General features: G+C 41.0%; 1 protein-coding gene across 1 annotated transcript in view; it reads left to right on the top strand.

Moving 5' to 3' along the window:
• LOC117941693 (alpha-2-macroglobulin-like) overlaps positions 1–20,651 on the top strand; it is a 58,895-nt gene that overhangs the window by 37,973 nt on the left and 271 nt on the right. The window contains exons 19-35 of the mRNA XM_034866699.1: positions 6,850–7,075; positions 7,962–8,088; positions 8,231–8,352; positions 8,443–8,494; positions 8,737–8,820; positions 10,952–11,128; positions 11,549–11,624; positions 11,801–11,957; positions 14,813–14,887; positions 16,960–17,134; positions 17,230–17,417; positions 18,376–18,588; positions 18,944–19,062; positions 19,232–19,322; positions 19,405–19,473; positions 19,554–19,659; positions 20,071–20,112. Coding sequence (XP_034722590.1) covers positions 6,850–7,075; positions 7,962–8,088; positions 8,231–8,352; positions 8,443–8,494; positions 8,737–8,820; positions 10,952–11,128; positions 11,549–11,624; positions 11,801–11,957; positions 14,813–14,887; positions 16,960–17,134; positions 17,230–17,417; positions 18,376–18,588; positions 18,944–19,062; positions 19,232–19,322; positions 19,405–19,473; positions 19,554–19,659; positions 20,071–20,112 — 2,099 coding nt within the window. The remainder of the gene's footprint in view (positions 1–6,849; positions 7,076–7,961; positions 8,089–8,230; positions 8,353–8,442; positions 8,495–8,736; positions 8,821–10,951; positions 11,129–11,548; positions 11,625–11,800; positions 11,958–14,812; positions 14,888–16,959; positions 17,135–17,229; positions 17,418–18,375; positions 18,589–18,943; positions 19,063–19,231; positions 19,323–19,404; positions 19,474–19,553; positions 19,660–20,070; positions 20,113–20,651) is intronic.

The raw sequence follows: 20,651 nt of genomic DNA, 5'->3' as shown, positions 1-20,651 counted from the left end.
CATTCCTGACATGCCGGTGTTCCTGTTTGAGGGGGAAAGGTGGTCATCGCGTTTGTTACAGAATCTCACAACCAACAGTGATGGTGTCGCCACTTTCTCATTAAGCACAGCTGACTTTAAAGGGGACATCCAATTACAAGTAAGAAGTAGAATGTGCAAACTGTAATCCAACATTTGCCAGCCACATTGTAACACTGTCACAAAGATGATAAACAGTCCAAATCTGACACCTGAAATGGTTTCTCAATATGCTGCAACTGACCAATATGCCATAGGAACTGTCTACTACGTCTATACCTAAACATTTGTGTTGGCTGAAAAAACTGAAGCTTTCTTCTACTTCAACCACCATCATCACATTTCTATATTCCCTCTGCTCTCAAGGTTAGCGACACATCGACACTGGGCTACCCTCCTTACAGAACGCCATACTATGAGTCTAATGATCACATAGTGTCTTTGGCCACACTTTCTTCTCCTGATACTAAAACAGTCAGCTCCCTGGAAGTAAAGAAGAAGGATGAACCACTTTCCTGTGACAAAGAAGAAGAAATCTTCATCCAACACACCATAGTTGGAGAGGCCCAGGGCATTATAGATGTGATGTATTTGGTGAGTGGTTCGTGAAATGTTTTCCTGTCACCAGTTCTCTTCCCAAGACATGGAGAAATTTTTTTATAATGACCTTTATGTCAGATAACTGACATCCACAGTTTACATGGTAAGACTGGAGTACCAAATACCCAGGAGATTTTATGTTTTGTGCTACATTTAAGCATAGCCCATGTTGAGTAATAATAGGCAAAGTTTGCCAAATAACATTTTTTGTGTGTTATGCCAGTAGTGGCTAATGTAGCTAATAGCGTGCTACAGAGGTCTTCTTTCTCCAAACCCCCACATTTTTTACATGTTCAAACTTGTGCTGTAGTCTTAGCCCAACTAATGCTGACTCATTCAACTTGTGGAGTCACAAAAGGATACATTTCCCACAAATGCAGTAGTACTTCTAAACACATGTAACAGACTCATGTTCAGAGGGGTAACATTTTCAGAGTTTCCCTTTTAATACATTTCACTTCAGGAATCAATAATTGCATCAGTATCTTATTAAGGCACTCTGGATCTGTTGATGTTGTATTTGATTGGCGGTTTGGTAACCGCCAATCAAATACTCCTTTTTTACCTGCGTTAGCAGATAGTTGGTTTGCTAAACTCAGAGTTAATGGGGCCAGTTCAGTAAAGCCAGATACCTCCAAGAGAGTCAGAGTAGATTCATCTCATATCATTAGACAGGCCCCAGGTCTGTTATTTTAGCAACCGTATTTTAGGCAGGCAAGTGTTTATTGATGTCATGCACACTAAACTTTTATTTCAAACTTTTTGACATAATCAAATGAACATATTCCAGTAAGTAGCATACTTAATAACATGAATCACAACTACACATCAGAACAGCAGACAGTGTTGTAATCTGCTGTTAAAGAAAATGCAGTTTTATTGTTAGATTTTTGATTTTTTTGTCATTTTCTTTCCCAGGTCTTATCAAGAGGAGCTATTGTTATACAAGGAGTTAAACAGGTTGAAGTTAAAGACAAATCCGGTGAGCAAAGAATGACTTGTCTTAAAGTTATCCTTTGAATTAGCATAACCAGTCTATTGATGTATGGAGGAATGTGAGTGATGATTGTTGTTCATATTGTTTCAGTGAATGAGGGCGAGGTGTCCTTTAAGCTGACAGTGTCTCCAGACATGGCACCAGACGTCCAGGTTGTGGTTTACACCATCCTCCCCAGTGAGACTGTGATCGCCAACAGCGCTGACTTCTCTACTGAGCAATGCTTCAGTCACAAGGTCAGCATGAGAAGAACTAAGACATGTGGCCAGGCTTTTCTTGGGAGATTGTAGGTACAGAATCAAAGTTTAATTATAAATATCACACTTTTTACTTTAACCTTCTATTGGATAGGGTGGTCTAATCCAGTGGTCCCCAACCTTTTTATCACAGCGGACCAGTCAATGCTTGACAATTTTTCTGCAGCCGGGGGGGGGGGGGGGGGGGGGGGGGGGGGGGGGGGGGTCGGAATAAGGCTTCCGCATGTTGGTCTGGCTCTACTCCTCTCGACTACTGCCCTAACGCTCTCTGACTCTAGTTGCTATGGTAATGTTTAAACATCCCTTCAAAATAAGATACAGATACGCCACAAAAACGAATATAAGTAAATCAATATAAATATAAAAATATTATATATATATATATATATATATATAAATAAAAATATAGTAGGGCTCAAACTGCTTTGAGAAGTGATCTAAGCGGCACCTGGAGGACGGACGGATCAGGCTCAGTCTCACCTATTTGAAACATGTCCAATATGCCTCTGTTCATGCGCCGTCCCCACAAATCCAGTTTGGCTTTAAATGCAGCAACTTTATCTGCCAATTTGAAGACAGTTGTCATTTTCCCCTGAAGTTACAGATTAAGTTCATTGAGCAGGTTGAATATGTCGCAAAGGTAAGTCAGTTTTGCGACCCATTCCTCGTCACTGAAATGTGCTGTCAGCAGTGACTTTGTTCCTGAGAGAAATCTTTGCAGCGGCTCACGTAACTCAAACACTCAGTTGGTCAGCGATTTCCCTCGGGATAACCATTTTATTTGGGTGTTCCGCGTCCATCTCCTCACAAAGATGCTCAAACAGGCGCAAATTAAGGGCGTGCTTTGAAGTGGTTAATAACTTTAACAACACTAATACATTAATTAATACACTGTTCGATTATGGTGGCATTTTTCGGCTTGCCACCTTATCCCTGTGAATGATTGTTACGATCTGGGTGATGTTAAGATGACCATAACGTTATTAGGAGGACTGGGGAGGAACCCAAACAAAAGGGAAACGAGGGTATAGAAAAATGAAGGTGATTTAATGACCACAATGGGTAAACAAGTAACACAAAGAGAGGTACTGGGGGTTGAGAATAATCAACGAAACAGAAGGGGCACAACACCCAGTACCTTACAAAATATAACATACCAAAATAAACAATAACCAACAAAAGTACTACATAAACAAAATCTAACTATCAAACAACAATCTCTAGCACAATAGTTTCTCAAACAACAATCTATAGCACAGTAGTTTCTCAAACAACAACAATCTCTAGCACAATAGTTTCTCAAACAACAATCATCTCTAGCCGGACCGCATGGTAGACTGAACTAAACATTCAGCCGCCCAGACTGAAGAATCCCAGTGCTTTTTGAACTCTCCTGGTGTTGATTGAAGGACGTTGATTGGCAGGATCTACAGCAGCCGCGCCAATCAACACCTTGGCCTGGAACAGGGAAGTGGGCGGAGCCGTCACGCCAGCCAATCCTCTCCGGGCAACCACACAGACGGATTTACATATCTAAAAGACAAGAGCTTAACCCTCCCAAAAGGCAGGAGCCGTAACAATGATGCAATGTGTAGATTCACATTCAGGTGCAACTTCTTTAATCCGAGCAGTTAAACCAGACAGCCGTCCTGTCATGGCAGCAGCTTCGTCTGTGCACATGCCGACACAAGAGGACCATTTCATTTTTCCTGATATATAACCATCCAGCAACTTGGAACATGACATATCCTCATGCACAACCTCCTGGTAAAGATATATAAGGTACACAAGTAGTATTGCCTTTTCGGCGGCTGTGGCTCAGTGGTAGAGCGGTTGTCTGCCAACTGGAAGGTTGGGGGTTCAATCCCTGGCCCTGCAGTCCCATGTAGAAGTGTCCTTGGGCAAGACACTGAACCCTAAGTTGCCCCCGACGCTCCGTTTGCTGCGCATCGGAGTGTGAATGTGTGTGAGTGTTTATCTGATGAGCAGGTGGTACCTTGTACGGCAGCCTCAACCACAGTGTATGAATGGTGAATGTATCCTGTATGATGCAAAAGCACTTTGAGTAGTCGTTAAGACTAGAAAAGCGCTATATAATACAGCACGTTTACATTTGTCAACATCTGTAGATTCGTCAACCTGGTACCACGGTAATGTATTAATCCTCTCCAACAATTGTGTCTCAATGTCTTAGGCTATTTCTTTAATGCACTGAGTCATGGTGCTAGCCGAAAGAGGTACCTGTGCAATCTTTTTAACAGCAGCCTCTTCTAGAAGTTCACGGCAAATGTCTGCAGTGGAGGGCAAGATCAATTCTTCACCAATATGAATGGCTTTTTAGCCTTAGCAATACGGTTAGCCACCAAGTATGATGCTCTCAGTGCATTTGCATTTACTGATCTGGTGGCCCTCAGTAATTTCTTCTGTCCGTCGTGTTTCTGTTATTTTCTTTCAAAAATACTCCAGGGGCTTGTTTTATAATCCAGGGTGCTTGGTCTCCAAGTGGCAAAGCAGTTTTGAAGGCTTGATTGCCTCATTAGCGAGCCGGTCACCACATACTATGCAGAGCGGGCTTGGTATGTGGGAATCACCTACCAGGATAGATCCATATTTCAAGTCTGTTAAAAGCTTTCTTTTTTTTGGAAGTGGGCTCTTCTCTTGTCTCTTTGCTGGGCCTTTTCCTCTTCGCAAAGAAACTTTCCAAAGACATCTGTTTATTACTCATTTGAGATGATTATGTTAATTTTTAGCATATAGGAGAACTGTTTTAGACAAACACCAATGCTTGTTTAGCATTGCTATGGGTGTTATATCAATAAATATGACATTATTATGTTGATTATTGGCATAAGTAAATGTCATGAGGGCAAAAGTGTCCGGACTTCCTTTGAAAAACTGTATGCATTTTATCAACTGTATAAGTTTTATGTTTATATCTTCACAGTGTGAAGACATATGAGAATTGTTTTAGAGAGATTGAATTAGCTTTTACTGCTTTTACTTATTTGTCTTTAAGGGCCTATAACCATTTTAAACGTTCAAGTGACCTCACTGCAGCCCAAATATTCTAATAGCCCAGTTTTTCCGGGAAAAAATGATGTTCATATCTTGACTGTAGACACCAGGGTTGATTTTTTAAAATCTTTTTATAAAATAAATCCAGACGGACACTGAACTATAAAAATGACCTTAGGGTTCAGAGGAGTATGAAAAGATCCCAGTTTCTTATCTACCACTGAAGTCCATGCGGTGAGATGTGTCTTTTCTGATTGTGTCAGGTGTCGCTGGACTTTTCTCCGTCCTCGGCTGTCCCAGGAGAGGAGACCATCATGCAGGTTACCGCCCAGCCAAAGTCTCTGTGTGGTGTGAGCGCTGTTGACCAGAGCGTCCTCATCAAGGAGCCAGGGAAGACTCTGGATGCAAACAAGGTAACTACTGGAATCAACCAAAACTATATGCATACATAATTTGTCTCTGCATGATGTTTTTCACATTTATCATTAACTATTTTTACTCTTTTGTTATCTACTTGTACCATGGTTACTCTTTTTTCATTCTCCTCCAGTTGTACATTGTTTTCAACTGTGCAATGCAGCTCAATGCTGGTTGTTCTTTTTACCCAGTTTTAAGAAGGCTGTTATGAAAATGCTATAGCATAAGGTTATGATCACATATGTGAGGTGTATCCCTCTGTAAGAGTCTGCCTTATTGATAAAGGTAATTAATTGACAAATATACTTTACATCCACATTTGAAGATATAAAAGTAGTTAGTGACCAAGAGTTTCCAAATTGTCAGATCTTTATAGAACATCAAACATTGTCAGTTTATAACTTTGAACCAAACCTTTCTTTTCAGATATTTCAATTGTTGCCGGTCAAGAAAATGTCCTATATTCCATATGACGTTCAAGATGGTGTAGAATGTTTGCATGTAAGACCAAAAAGATATGTCTTGCCATACCCCAATGGTGGTGGGACAGCTGATGCTCATACAGTTTTCCAGGTACTTCCTGCACAAATGAGTGTTCAAAATAAAGAATATACTAACAGAAATTATTGCTGCACATTTATCAACATTTCAGTGATGCCTTTTTATTGTTGGATTATCTAGAATGTAGGGATGAAGATGGCAACAAACATGGTTATCCGAGAGCCTTCATGTCTCAAATATAAAGGAAGAGAATACCACCAGGGCCATGGTGGTTATGGTGACTTTCTTTTTTGCTCAATCAAGTGACACATGCTGAATATTTACTACCTCATTAAAAAAGGTCACTGAGTCATTGCTTTCATTTTTTTCTAACACAATATTTTCCACTTTCTTCTCAGGTGTTAGTGTAAGCTATCAGTCCGTTCCCGATACAGACATAATGGAAGTAGAAAGCTTAGTTGGACTTTCTGGGATACCTGGTTCGTCATCTCCTGATAAACCATCAATTGTGACAGTCCGCACTTTCTTCCCTGAGACCTGGATATGGGACCTGGTGGAAGTTGGGTGAGTTTTATCTCCGAATGTTTGATGGTCATAAATGTGTTTGAGGTTATGACTGTAATTCATGTATGTGCACCTTCCTGCTGTCTCCCTCCACACATGAATGGCATGAAACTAATTTACTTACACTACTCCTAAGCTTGTTTTCAGCCATTGTAGGAGTGTTATTTTAGTTAGTTATTCTTATCAAAAGAGGCCGCCAGAAGATTCTTTTAAAATTATTGTGTATGGGGAATGGTCTTTTTGGGCTAGAGTCCACATGAAACCCAGTATAACTGCATTCATTTAGTTTCTGAGATCTAATAGATGCATATGAAAAAATTTCACATTTCCACATTCTTCTAAGGTAACTGTAATGTGGTGGTGTTACTGCAATTAAGTCTGCAAATTAGTTATCTACTCACATTGTTGTTTTTTGACTAATCTGAATCATGTGAGCATGGTTTTCAAGTTCACCGTATGCATCTGTATCTGCTGATCCAGAGAGTCTGGAACGAAGGATGTGGCCCTCAGTGTCCCGGACACCATCACCACCTGGGAGACGGAGGCTTTCTGTCTGTCCCCTCAAGGTTTCGGCTTGGCTCCACGTAAAAACATCACTGTCTTTCAGCCCTTCTTCCTGGAGCTCAGCCTGCCCTACTCCATCATCCGGGGGGAGCACTTTGAACTGAAGGCAACCATCTTCAACTACCTGACCAGTTGCATCATGGTGATGCGATTTAAAAAAAATAAAAAGTTAACATTCTTACAAAGTAATGCTAACATGCTGTCTTTTAGCAGGTTTCATGTTTACCATTTTCCCCAACTTTATTGTGTTAGCGTTTACAATTAGCTACTTAGAACAAAACACAAAATACAGTAAGATGGTAGTTGGTCTGCAGGTATTTTGGTCCTAAACCAAAGTCTTTAAAATGAATATTTTTAAATTTACAATATACCTGATGAGGGTTCTAGATAAAAAAAAAAAGGGGATTGCCAAAAATCATCCTGTGGTGGAAATGTACCGGAAAAATGGAAATTCGTCCTATATTAATGCAGCTTATGGTTATGTAATACCTGAGATTATTTATGATGAATCAATACTGGTTGTTTGTGCTATTACAGTATTTTCTTCTCAGAGAAACACTGACTTTCTTTAATTTTCATTGTCTAGAGCCAAAAAACTAAAGATCAAATATATTAGGACATGTACAGTATATGTAAATTTAGGTGTGTGTGTGTGTGTGTGTGTGTGTGTGTGTGTGTGTGTGTGTGTGTGTGTGTGTGACCCTGATGAATATATATTTTTGGATGCACAACATACTTATGATAAATTGTTGGGTTATAAGTTAAAAAGACGACTGCAAAAGATTGTAATGACTTTACCTACTCCCTTTTCAATGTAGAATCAGAGGCACATTTTAAAACATTGTTGAAACCTGTCAGTGATTGCTGTTTCACTCTACCCACCTCCCTAGCTGGTTCTGTCACCTCACACAAGACTTGATGCACCGGGGAATGGTTAAATGCTGCAGCCTTTTTCTGCAGTTTGAACAGTTTTTTGCATTTGCCAAAAATCTCCAGTTTTTAAATATTTTGTTATCTCTCTTGAACAGGTCTCTGTGACTCCAACCCCCTCCTTAGATTACACCCTCACCCCCCTCTCTGGTGACCAGTACACATCTTGTCTGTGCGGCAATGAGCGCAAGACCCTCAGCTGGACCATGGCCCCCTCAGCCTTAGGTGAGAGTCAAGCTTTTAACCACAAGGCTGTTGAGGTGGAGGAGCCCTTTTTGAGCTTTGTGAAATCAGTGAGATCCCCCTTAGTGATGAAAAGTTTTGACATTTTTGTCCAAAAAAAACAAACACTGTTTGTTCTGTTCAGGAGTTGTAAATGTGTCAGTGAGTGCTGAGGCTGTGACATCCCAAATTTCATGTGACAATGAGGTTGTGCGCGTGCCTGAAAGGGGACGAATTGACGTGGTTACACGACCTCTCATAGTAAAGGTTGGTACCTTAAAAACAAGATGACAGAAAATGTTCATCCATTAAACCAAATGGGAGCTCTGTAACTCACATTATTTCTTTTCATCTCAGGCTGAGGGAACTGAGATGACAAAGACCTACAACTGGCTGCTCTGCCCAAAAGGTCAGTACGGTTTACACCAGTCATTAAAAATGTAATGGAGACATTCCCTACTTGCATAAAGCACTTGATTATGATTACAGCAAGCATAGCGCAGGTGCGTCAAATTGTTTTACGGTTAAATAAATGAAAGAACCCTCCATTTTTGGGATTTTATCTTTCTTGATCCACTAACTGTCCGTTTCATCTAAAAGACATCTTTGTTTCAGCGCTGAGTGTTTCTCTCTCTCTCTCTTTGTTCACAGGGGAAGCTTTGACAGAGGAAATGGACATACAACTCCCTGAGGACACGATTGATGGATCTGCCCGTGCTTCAGCATCAGTCCTTGGTAAAGTAATAGAAAATTCATTTTAATTGAGAATTGCTTTAACCAAATGCAATTCCAATGCCCAGATGGAGGGCCCAGATGGAGGGCTCCTCAGCAAGGGCCTGGGGGCTGGGTTTGCCACGGAGCCCAGCCGGGCACAGCCCGAAAAAGCTACATGGTGCCTATTTCTCCATCCCGTGGGTTTCACTGTGGTTTTTGCATTAGCACCAAACAAAGGTTTCGGAGTACTCTGCCTTCTTGGAGACCTAACCTTACCCAATGATATATTTTATAATTGTTTCATCTGATCTGAGGCCGTGTGTTTTAGACACTCGTGTAAAGAGAGGGGTGGAGCTGTCAACTGATCGCCATCTTGGTTGGGTCAGGGGTCGGGAGAAGACTCTGGACAGACCTGTTAAGCCGAAGCGGGTTTTGCGATGAAATTGGGAATGTTTGGAGGAGGCCCTTGTCTGACAGACTTTCAACTCACACCTCCGACGAAGCTTTTCCTGCATCCCTGTGGAGGCTGGAGGCATTGAACCTAGGTGGACAATGTTCAAAGTTCCCATTGCTAAAGCTGCGGTGGAGAGCTGTGATCTTAGAGTCTTAGGTGCCTCAAGGGACGGTAACCTAAGAAGCCCTGGTGGACACCGGTGGTCAGGAAAGCCATCCGACTGAGGAAGGAGTCTTTCCGGGATATGCTATCCCAGAGGGATCAAGAGGCAGTAGCAAGGTACCGAGGGCCCGAAGGGCTGCAGCCTCTGCCGTGAAAGAGGCAAAGCAATGAGTGTGGGAGAAGTTTGGAGAAGACATAAAGAAGGACTTTCAATTGGCACCAAGTTAGTTCTGGAAAATTGTTCGCCATCACAGGATGAGGAAGTGGGGAACCATCCCCGCTTTTTACAGTAACGATGGGATGTTGTTGACATCAATTGAGGAGGTAATAGGGCGGTGGAAGGAGCCTTTTGAAGAACTTCTAAATCCAGCTAATACGCCTTCTATGGTAGAGCCAGAGCTGGAAGATGATGGGGGATTATTGTCAATTTCCCTGGTGGATGTCACTGAGGTAGTTAAGCAACGCCACAGTGGCAAAGCCCCATGGATTAATATGATCTGTCCAGAAATGCTGAAAGTTCTGGGTGTGGAGGGGCTGTCTTGGTTGACAAGCCTCTTCAACATTGCATGGAGGTCTGGAACGGTGCCTAGAGAGTTGCGGACCGGGGTGGAGGTTCCCCTCTTCAAAAAGGGCGACCATAGGGTGTGTCCCAATAACAGGGGTATCACACTTCTCAGCCTCCCTGGTAAAGTCTACTCTAAGGTGCTGGAAAGGAGGGTTTGGGCGATAGGTGAACCTCAGGTTGAAGAGGAACAATGCCAATTCCTTCCTTGTCGTGGCACAACGGATCAAATCTTCACTCTCTCAAGGATCCTGGTGGGAGCCTGTGTTCTGTGGATCTGGAGTAGGCGTATGACTGGGTCCCCCGGGAGACACCGTGGGACGAGCTGAGGGAGTATGGGCGGTCCCTTCTTACGACCATCCGGTCTTTGACCAAAGTGAGAGCTGTGTCGGGGTTTTTGGAAGTCAGACTTGTTTCAGGTGAGGGTTGGTCTCAGCCACTTCTCCTTTTGCGTTAAAAGTTGCCAGTTGAGGGTGTTTGGGCATCTGGTAAGGATACCTCCTGAGCGCCTCTCTAAGGAGGTGTTCCAGGCACGTCCAGCTGGGTGGAGGCCTCAGGGAAGACCCAGGACTTAATTTAGGGATTATCTAACCTGGCCTGGGAACGGATCCCCCAGTCGGAGTTGGTTAATGTTGCTCGGGAAACGGAAGTTTGGGGTCCCTTGCCAGAGCTGCTGCCCCCGCAACGCGATACTGGATAAGAGGACAAAGATGGAAGGATGGATGGATGGATGAGAACAGGCTTCCATCAAAAATAAAAATCTGTGGTTAGAATGAAAATGAATCAATTGAACAAAGTTAAATCAAAATACAAAGTGAATTTTTACCTTCAACATATTAAATTAGATTCTGTCGAAATTGACAAAAGGTGATATAACAACATAAGAACATACAGTTTGTCTTTCAAGCCCCATTAGAAAGCAAAGGTCAGGTTAGTTACGTGTTCAGTCTCAGTGATTCTGTGTTTTTGCGCAGGTGACATTCTGGGCCGGGCTCTGAAGAACCTGGATGGGCTGCTGCAGATGCCGTATGGATGTGGTGAGCAGAACATGGCACTCCTCGCCCCAAACATCTACATCCTCGAGTACCTGAGAAACACACAGCAGCTGACCCCAGCCATCAAGGAAAAGGCTACCAACTTCCTGACCAGTGGTGAGTCTGTTTTACTTTGGTATCTAAAAGATCACGTATGCCAAATCTACTGTTTGTTACATTCCGGTGCTGGTTGCACAAAATATAATGAGCAGCGTGCATAATTTGTTCAACCAGCACAATGCTCCTCGTTCCAATTAGAGACTACAGATCAGGGACACCCTGCTGGCCTCTAGGTTATGGTGTTGACAAAAGGCCCCCACTTTAACTTCTAGGCCACCTGAGAGATCTCGTTGCATGTCATTTCTTCTTTGTCTCCCCTAATTTCTTGTCATCTTTTTATGTCAGCTGTCCATTAAAGGCATCAAATGTAGTCTGTAATCAACAACAAATCAACAGATTTACCCCAAATTATGAATTTACCATAAATCCTATCAAATCTGTAAATACCCTAATAAGCATGTTTCTGTTGTTATACAGGCTACCAGAGACAGCTGAACTATAAACATGAGGACGGTGCTTACAGCACATTTGGTGCAGGACCAGGGAACACTTGGTGAGAACATCACTGGTCAATCATCCACAAAAAAGAAGGAATTATATATTTATATGTTGTTCAACATTTACTACGACATACAGTTCATACTTTTAGAGTAGATGATTATTGTGAGCCATTAAATAGATCTGCTTCCTCTTGTCGTTTTTTCTGTCTTTTGTTTTTGATATCCTTAGGCTGACTGCATTTGTGTTGAGATCTTTTGCCAAAGCACAGTCTTTCATCTACATTGACCCAGCAAACATTGAAGCGTCCATGACTTGGCTGGAAAGTAAACAACGAAAAAATGGCTGTTTTGAACAATCAGGAAAGCTCTTCAACAACAGAATGAAGGTAATTAAAGTCCCTCTTTACTAGAGCTTGTATACCAATAACTGATGATAACTGAAACTAAATAAGGTCAGTATGTAAATTTTACTAAATAACACTTTTGCTGTAGCAGTAGTTAAATGGAAATGCACCATCAGGATTTTCATTCATGTCTCAGTAGTAAGAAATACCAGCCAGGGGCCCACTTTATGAAATTAGAGCAACGTAAGATAATTCCCTCTTAGACTAATTTCGCTGTGTCTATGAAATGTCTGTATCCTTCACTGCTCTGCATTTTATGAACTATGATATTCTGGCCATGGGTCACATCCCTGGCCCAGGTCCGGCAGGCTCCGTCTCAGGCTATTAATCGACCAACTGAAGTTAGTTGCCTTCAATAACTTCTTCTGTTTTTAGCCGTGGCCGCTGCGATAGCAGGGTTACCAGCGGAAACACTTGTAAAAATACAGGTTTGGCTCTCATGCTAAACAACACACAGCTTTGTTAATAACCATTAAATCTGTAGACAAATGTAAGAAATGTGGAGCAGCCCTGCTGTGTGGCGAGGCAGCGTGGAGAGGAAGAGGAGAGAGTAGAGAGATCCAACACAGGCACGGCTTTACAGAAGAAATGGGTCATTAACCATACCGATATGAACAACATTGCAGCGGATGCGAGGACATTAGGTGCACCGGTGCGTCCTAGAGAAAAAATATCTCTCTTGCCCTAGAGCTTGTGAGCTAACATCTGCTAACTAGCACTGGTAACTGTTGACGGGACAAAATGTTGCGATTACTAGTAAACCGGTAAACCTTGAGGCCGACGTATAACCGACTGCTATCTGTTGTGGAATTTTGCTACCGTTACTCTGCGGTGAAGGAAACAACTCTGATTGGCACATGATCAGAAAGTGGTATACGAAGCGGTAGATTGGCTTTCCAAAAAACCCGGAGCGTTCTATGAAATGAGGCATTTAAAAAAATTGCTCGATCACGCAAATTTGAACGTGGAAAATCAAAATCGTGATCATGATTAAAATTTGATTAATTGTTTGTTTGTTTTATTGGGATCCCCATTAGCTTCAGCATTCACTAAAAGCTGTTCTTCCTGGGGTCCTACAATCTTTCCTTGACGATACTCATAACATTTCATTACACACACACACACATACATACATTTGAAAATACAAATCATAAGTAAATCTTACAGTTAACACAATTAATAGAAAAAATTAAACAAAAGACACTACTCCGAATAGATTAATCTATTTTAAGAAATACAATAACAAAACAAAAGCCCTGTACCAACTAATTTTATATTAAATATTTAATTCCTTTCAAATAAATATGTCTTAAGTGATTTTTTTAAAGCCATACTGAGAGTTGTTTTTAATAGTTGTTGGGAGAGAGTTCCATTCACACATTGCTCTGTACCTAACTGAACGTTTAATTGACTTAGTTTTCACTTTAGGTAAAATAAAACTCCCTCCTACTGCATGCCTCGTTGGATAATGATGTATAGCAGTACTAAAGGATAGTTTTGTTTATAAAGTAAAAGGTGTATTGTTTGTTATAATGTTATGTAAAAAAAAAACATTAGCGAGTGCACAAATCCATTTTTAACTTTAAGCCATATGAGTTGTTCATGCATTTTATCAACATTTGATCTAAACCCACACGAAAGAGCCACACGTGCAGCTTTATTCTGAATCACTTGTAATTTTTTCATAATAATTGCTGAAGTGCTGGACCCCACCACTGAACAGTAATCCAGATGTGAAAAAAACAAAGCCTGAAGGACTTGTTTAACTGTCTGTGGTGTTAAGATGTTTGCACACCTTTTAATAACTGACAAGGTGTTGCCCATTTTAGTTACCAGTTTTTGAACGTGTTTGTCCCAACACAATCTATGGTCAATCATCACACCCAAAAGTTTAGCCTCTCTCTTTGCTCTACTAAAGTTTGTTCTATTCTGAGTTCAAGTTTCGATTTGGAATTGAGAAATGAGTTCCAACCACTAAACTGGTAGTTTTAGATACATTGAGAATCAGGTTGTTACTTATTATTTTTCTATCGTCCATATCCTCAAACCAGTCATCAACCATCTGAGTCAGTGCAGTGGCTGTTGAGTGTTTTCCTCTGTATGCATGCTGAAAAACTGTAATTAAATTATTATTTAAAAAAATAAAACTGAATCGGTTCATAAACACTACATTCCATTATTTTACCAAGAATTGGTACTTATTGATCTACTGTTTGATCCAGAGAAAGGCATTTTCTTATTCTTTGGTATTGGCACAACTTTACATATTTTCAATATACAACTTTACAGGTCTTGTTTGTACCAACCAGGGAATGCTAATCCTAAACTAAAAGCCACTGAAGCTGAAGAGTGTTGTATTGGGATGGGCAAGCAGCTCTGGGATGTAATTTGATTCAACAGCTCAATGTTGCTCGTTGTCACAAGAAGGGGATTACGATTAGATCTCCTCTGTGTTGTGTGTCTGTGTTCGGTGCTGGAGAAAGGTCTGGCTGCACCCTTTATCATTCTGCTCTAGGCAGGGGCGTCAGACTGGAGGAGAGTGGGACTGAAGCGTGATTTATGATTCCGCGTTAAATCTACGTCGGGGCTACTTAGCTACGTGGAGGAAATGATCCCCATGCCGTAGCCTGACATGAACCTCGTGTGAGGAGGGCCCAAAACAATGCTAGAATAAACAACTGTGGATGCGAGAATACACTCACTTTGGCTATAACTGATAGTGGAGATAGCAAAATGGGAGCAGAATACTGTTTGAAATACACGGCCAATGGCAGGCCTACATCCTGCATCCACTGAGTCAGATTAGATCACTAATTACTCATGCTTCTTCTTTACAGGGTGGTGTGTCTGATAAAGTTGCTCTCAGTGCCTACATCACTGCTGCCTTCTTGGAGATGAATATCCCCAGAGATGTGAGTAGATCATTTTTAATATGATTGTATATACAGTATGTGTATATGCATTGTAGCATTAATTTGAATATAGGTATTTATAGCACAGCACTATAGATTCTGAACTGTCGCTATGAACACTAACAAAATGTTTTTTGTTTTTTTACTGTTAAAGGACTAGTGTGTAGGATGTGTGTGTGTGTCGGGGGGGGGGGGGGCTATAGGCAGAAATGTTTTCATTAGTGTATAATCACCTGAAACAGAATTGGTGTTTTCGTTTGATTAGAATGAGCCCTTCACATCTACATTAGGAGCAGGTCTACTTTCACGGAGGCCGCCATGTTGCACAGCCATATTTCTACAGGAGCCCAGAACGAACAAACCAAACACTGGCTTTAGAAAGGGCCTTTCATGCTTTTACATTGAAGTGAAGGCCAATCTAGGTTCTCCTACACACTTGGAAAGAAGAAGGTAAACTGAGTTGTATTCAGTTGAATGCTGCAACCTCACCGCGTGATGCCACTTAAGTAGTAGAAATACACTTAGTTTTGAGCAAAGGTAGGAAACCCCAGTATAAGACCACTGTAGTGGTGTATTAAAAAAGTTTGTTTGGAGTAAAGGAGCATTTAAATAGTTAGAATTAATTTGAATGCAACCCATGTAGCCTAGTCTTAACCCATAATTTTTGAAATTGTTCCATTCTTTTGCGGTGTTTCCACTTTCTCACTTGAGTAACAAGCCATCTGATGACTTATAATTTCAAATTTAATGTTAGTCTTTTTTAAACATATTTCTGTTTGGTGGTTAGTATTGTATGCCTCATTTGACAATGACATTTGTGGGTAGTGGTTTATTTTGGTCGATGCAATACGTTTTTTTGTTCCTTATCTTTCAGATTAGTATCTGCTGTTTTGTGTGATTGCCTCCGGCAAGACCAGGGACAGTTGTAACACTTTTTGTAATTTTAAGCAATACATCAAAAACCATTTACACTGGAGTAACCAATTTCTTATTATATATATTATAAACTTCAATATGTCAACTGCTGACACAATGTATTTAAGTGGTTTTATGAAATGTATGTAATTCAGTCTCTCCACTGTTACAACCAGGGACGGTTAACACATGTAAGGTTGTATCATGTCTTAAATATGTATATAATGAATCAATCATATACTCATAATGGAAAATATGATTTATCAGTCATGTTCTTGTGACTATTCATTTCATGTTTTTAAGTAATGATTACCTGTTTTTCATACAACATGACAAAAAAGAGGTGAAGAAGTCAAATTAAAATGCAAGAAGTTTATTTAAAGGGTAGAACAAACAAGTTTAACTTAAACATTCTCAACAACAGAGAGAGAGGGGATGGGGGGCTAGAAGGCCTAAAGCATTTTACTTTTAAGTTTCACATTAAAATGAAATCTATGCAGTTTTTGATTAAACTGTAACGGTTGTAACACCCCGTAACCATGTTTTCATCTCATGTGAGCTAGCTTGACTGCTAGTTAGACTTAGACAGACTTTATTGTCATTAAACTGCTCATTCACAATATAAAGTTGAGCGAGATTGCGTTGCAAGGCTCCGAAAAAAGAAAAGAAACAGAAGACAAGTAAAAAAAGAAACAGTATAAATAGTAAGTATGTGCAATATAAAGTATGTGCAATGTAAAATTATTATAACACGATAATGACTAGTGCAAATATCAGTAGCAGCCGGATGTATTGCAGTGAAAACAGTGAAATAAACAGTGATTTTAATAATACTTGTTTGACTTCATAGACATTTGATCTCATAACAGCATCCAAAAAAGTACATCAGAAAGAAAAAAACCATTTTACCTCAAAAAACAGTTTTTGTAGATAACGCCATGAAGAAGTTTCAAATGTGGTTCCCTTTTTAGCAAGAATGGAGGGACATTAACATAATCACTCCAGGTTGTTTCTGATGAGAGGAATTCAAAGTGTTACAACCATCTCCTGTTACAACTGTCCCTGGTCTCCCTACTGAAGTCGTTTGTTTCCTTGTATATGTAGGAATTAGTTAACAATGATTGCAAAAGACAATATGTTCTTTTAATCTGTTCTAGGATCCTGCGCTTCATGGACCTGTGAATTCTAGCTTGTCTTGCCTAAAGGAGTCCATCAGTGACCTCAGCAACACCTACACCACAGCTCTGCTGGCGTACGTCTTCACCCTGGCAGGAGACATGGAGACCCGTGCTCACCTACTGAAGCACCTAGACACTGCTGCATCACAAGAAGGTGAGTCATCCTCCTACAGGAAATCCTTCTGGCTTCATTACTGTGACAAAACTTACTGTGTGCCTCTTTGTCTCTTTGTGGATGGCTGTTTTTAGGAGGTTTCCTCCACTGGTCTCAGACAGAAACAGAAACGTCAGCCTCTCTGTCTGTGGAGATCAGCTCCTATGTGCTGCTGGCTAAACTCAGTGCCTCTCCAACTGCTGAAGACCTGGGCTACGCCAGCCGCATCGTTAGATGGCTGACTAGCCAGCAGAACTATTACGGAGGATTCTCCTCCACACAGGTACAGCTCAAACAGGGTTAAGATGGACTTTGAATGTACAGTAATCTCTTCTGGGACAAATAAGATGAACAAAGCTATTTAATATGTATGGCTTAGCTGTGACCTTAAGCCCATTTGTCTGACAGCCCGTTATCCCAAAAACAATAGCGTGGCACAAGAAAAACAGACCTTTTTTGTGTTTGTGACAATGTATTTTTCTGCTTCTTCAATTCAGTGTTTCTTTAAATATTGACATTTAGCTTATGAGGTATAGGAGCATTTAATACACTTAAGGACCGTTCGTTTTTTAATAAAGGGGCTACCGGAGGACTTTTGAGATTTTTAGTCAAAATAGACCTGACCCTCCCTACACCAGTAATACATTTTTCTATGACTGTCCAAAATGATTGGGATAAAAGGCATTAACCTCCTCAACAATTTATTGATGCCTTTTGTTCTGGTTTGCACTTGGCAGAGATGTACAGACAGCCATTGTTTTTTACAGCCATAACACACACAAACTAACCTAACGTAACCGCTGCCTTCTCATCTTACACATCACACTCCACTGTTATGGTGGCCATTTCAGTAGATTTATTCACTTATATTGTTGTGGAAACACAACAAGCATCGGAACTAAATGCACACTTCCACTAACCACCAAACAAGCCACTTTGAAATGCAGACTAAATGACGTTGGGTAACCCTCTCCTCAACAAAGAAGAGACCCTCCCTTATTTTCCTCCAGTGGTCTATTCCCTAAATTACAAACGATCCAATATAAAAAGAATAGAAAGCCTTGAGTTCATCTTTCAAATTATTTTAAAACGGAAACTCACATTATTTAGACATGCATAGCACTCACAGGTCAACAAAATGTATGACTCCTACGAAAGTTGAAGGTGTAAACCAAAGAACATTTACATTTGTATAAATTTAAGCACAAGTATTAGGGAATTTTTCTTTGTGTGTGTTGTAGGACACCGTGGTGGCTCTTCAGGCTCTGGCTCTCTACTCCACTCTGGTGTTCAGTCCAGTGGGTTCAACCATAGTGACGGTCCAGTCTCCCAGTGGCCAGCTGACGTTTGATGTGAATCAGAACAACAAACTGCTCTACCAGGAGAAGAAGCTGCAGGGCGTGACAGGAAAGTACAGCCTGGAGGTGAAGGGGACTGCATGTGCTGCAATACAGGTCAGTGGTTTAATGTACATAAACCCCCAATCCTGATGCTTCATACTCTACAGTTTAATCAATTTGAGCAGCAAGAATTTAGATTCTTGTTCACTTTTTATGATCGATTGCTTAATTGATTGAAATTTGTATTTGTGTTATGCCTCTAAGTGGCCCATCCCACACAGAATTACATGACACCAACACAACAATAACTAATTCCACAGCTTCCAGTCCAAAGTCCACCACAACATTCTCCACTTCACACAAAACAAAAACAAATAAAACATACCACGTACCGTGCAACCCATACATTGTCCAACTAAAGCCAAACACCTCATACAAAGTAAGAGACTCTCTTTTACCTCTAATCTAGATTTCTCTTGTCTATAACATCCCAACTCCTGCTGATGTTACGACTCTCAGTGTTGAGGTTAAACCAGAGGCCGACTGCACCAGCAAAAGACCCAAACTCATTCTGAAACTAACATCCCTGTAAGTAATCAACAAGCAGATCCTCTTCATCTACCAGCTTGACTGGTAAATGCTGTTGGTGGATGGACAGGGGAGGAATGTTTACAACTTGGTAGCTACAACTCAACTCAATCAATGGAGCCCATCCAAAGCACCAGATTGACATTATTTAATGTTCCTTGCATTACAGATACAGTGGAAAGGAGCCCAGTACTAACATGGTTATCTTGGATATCAGAATGCTTTCTGGATTTGTCCCAGACCCAGAGTCTTTGAACATGGTGAGTGATTCCAGTAACTTTAACTGAGTGGTATTTGTCAGTTGTTGTCATGATAACCCAGCTGATTAATGTCACCTCACAGCTCAAAGGTGCCCTGCTGGTGGATCGTGTTGAACAAAAGGAGGATCACGTTCTGGTGTACATACGGGAGGTGAGAGGGATTTAAAGTGACAAACGAGATGATTCTTTCCAGATTTGTTACTTATCATGTTGTCTGTTTTCTTCCAACAGTTAACGAAGGACATAGGCATCAACCACAGCCTAACGCTCATACAGGACCACCAAGTACAGAACCTGAAGCCAGCTGTGGTCAAGATATACGACTACTACCAGCCAAGTAAATCAGTCCTCTCTAAACCTCATTCACTGAAGTCACAGCACACACTGCTCCGTGGTATCTGTACACCAACCTGAGCAGTTATCAGAATAATAATTTATAGTAGTATGTTAAAGGTGCTGTATTTAGGATTGTGAAGATCCAGGACTTAGCCTGGCCCTTATTTGATGATCTGAACAGGGAGCTGTGGATTTTTGCAAATCACACTACACGCTGTAGGTGGAGCCGGGGGGATTATTCAGTTTAAATGACCTGCCTAATGTAGTCCTACTCAAAAACAGGGTCAGTTTCGTCAAATATGACAGAAAGTTAGTTTTATAATTCTTAGGCCTACCTACTGCATCTTTAATATGATAAACTATTGAACACATGATGCAAGTTTGACTAATTTTCTCCTTTTTTCCCCTTAAGGTGACCAGTCTGATAGAGAATACATCTACCCTTGTGTTGCAGGTAACACACTGTAATAACATGCAAAAGTGGGGAAAACGCCTCTTGGCTAGAAGCAGCCTCAGCTGGTTCAGTCCAGGGCTCATTACTCGAGAATTGACGTGACTGATTTGCTATTGCTGTGCTTTCGCAAAGATGCTGACTGTTACGGCAAAGCTCTTTGCTGCCAAAGTTCACAATGTACAATCTGGGTGCACTGTGTTTCTCAGCAACAGTTGCTGGGGACCACCTTGCTTTCCCAGGGTACAGTTCCACTCTGACCTCCTATCCAGATGTTAGTGGTGGGCGTTGTTTAGATGAACTCTGCTATTGCCATTGTCCGTTCTCAGTACAGCGGGAATGCCATGTCTGCAAAGCTGCACTTCCAGTGTAACTTTACATTCCTGGTACGATACACAGAGACATCTTAGCTTCATGCGACATTGAAGTGTGTAGTCTGTCTAATGATGTGTTTTACGTATAGGTATAAGTCTTATACTTCAACAGTTTAACAATCAACTGAGATTTTCTTTGGTTGAAAAATTATATTTTAAATTGACAAA

Source organism: Etheostoma cragini, chromosome 3, assembly GCF_013103735.1.
Source record: "Etheostoma cragini isolate CJK2018 chromosome 3, CSU_Ecrag_1.0, whole genome shotgun sequence".
NCBI lineage: Eukaryota > Metazoa > Chordata > Actinopteri > Perciformes > Percidae > Etheostoma > Etheostoma cragini.
This window is presented reverse-complemented; position numbering and strand designations above follow the sequence as displayed.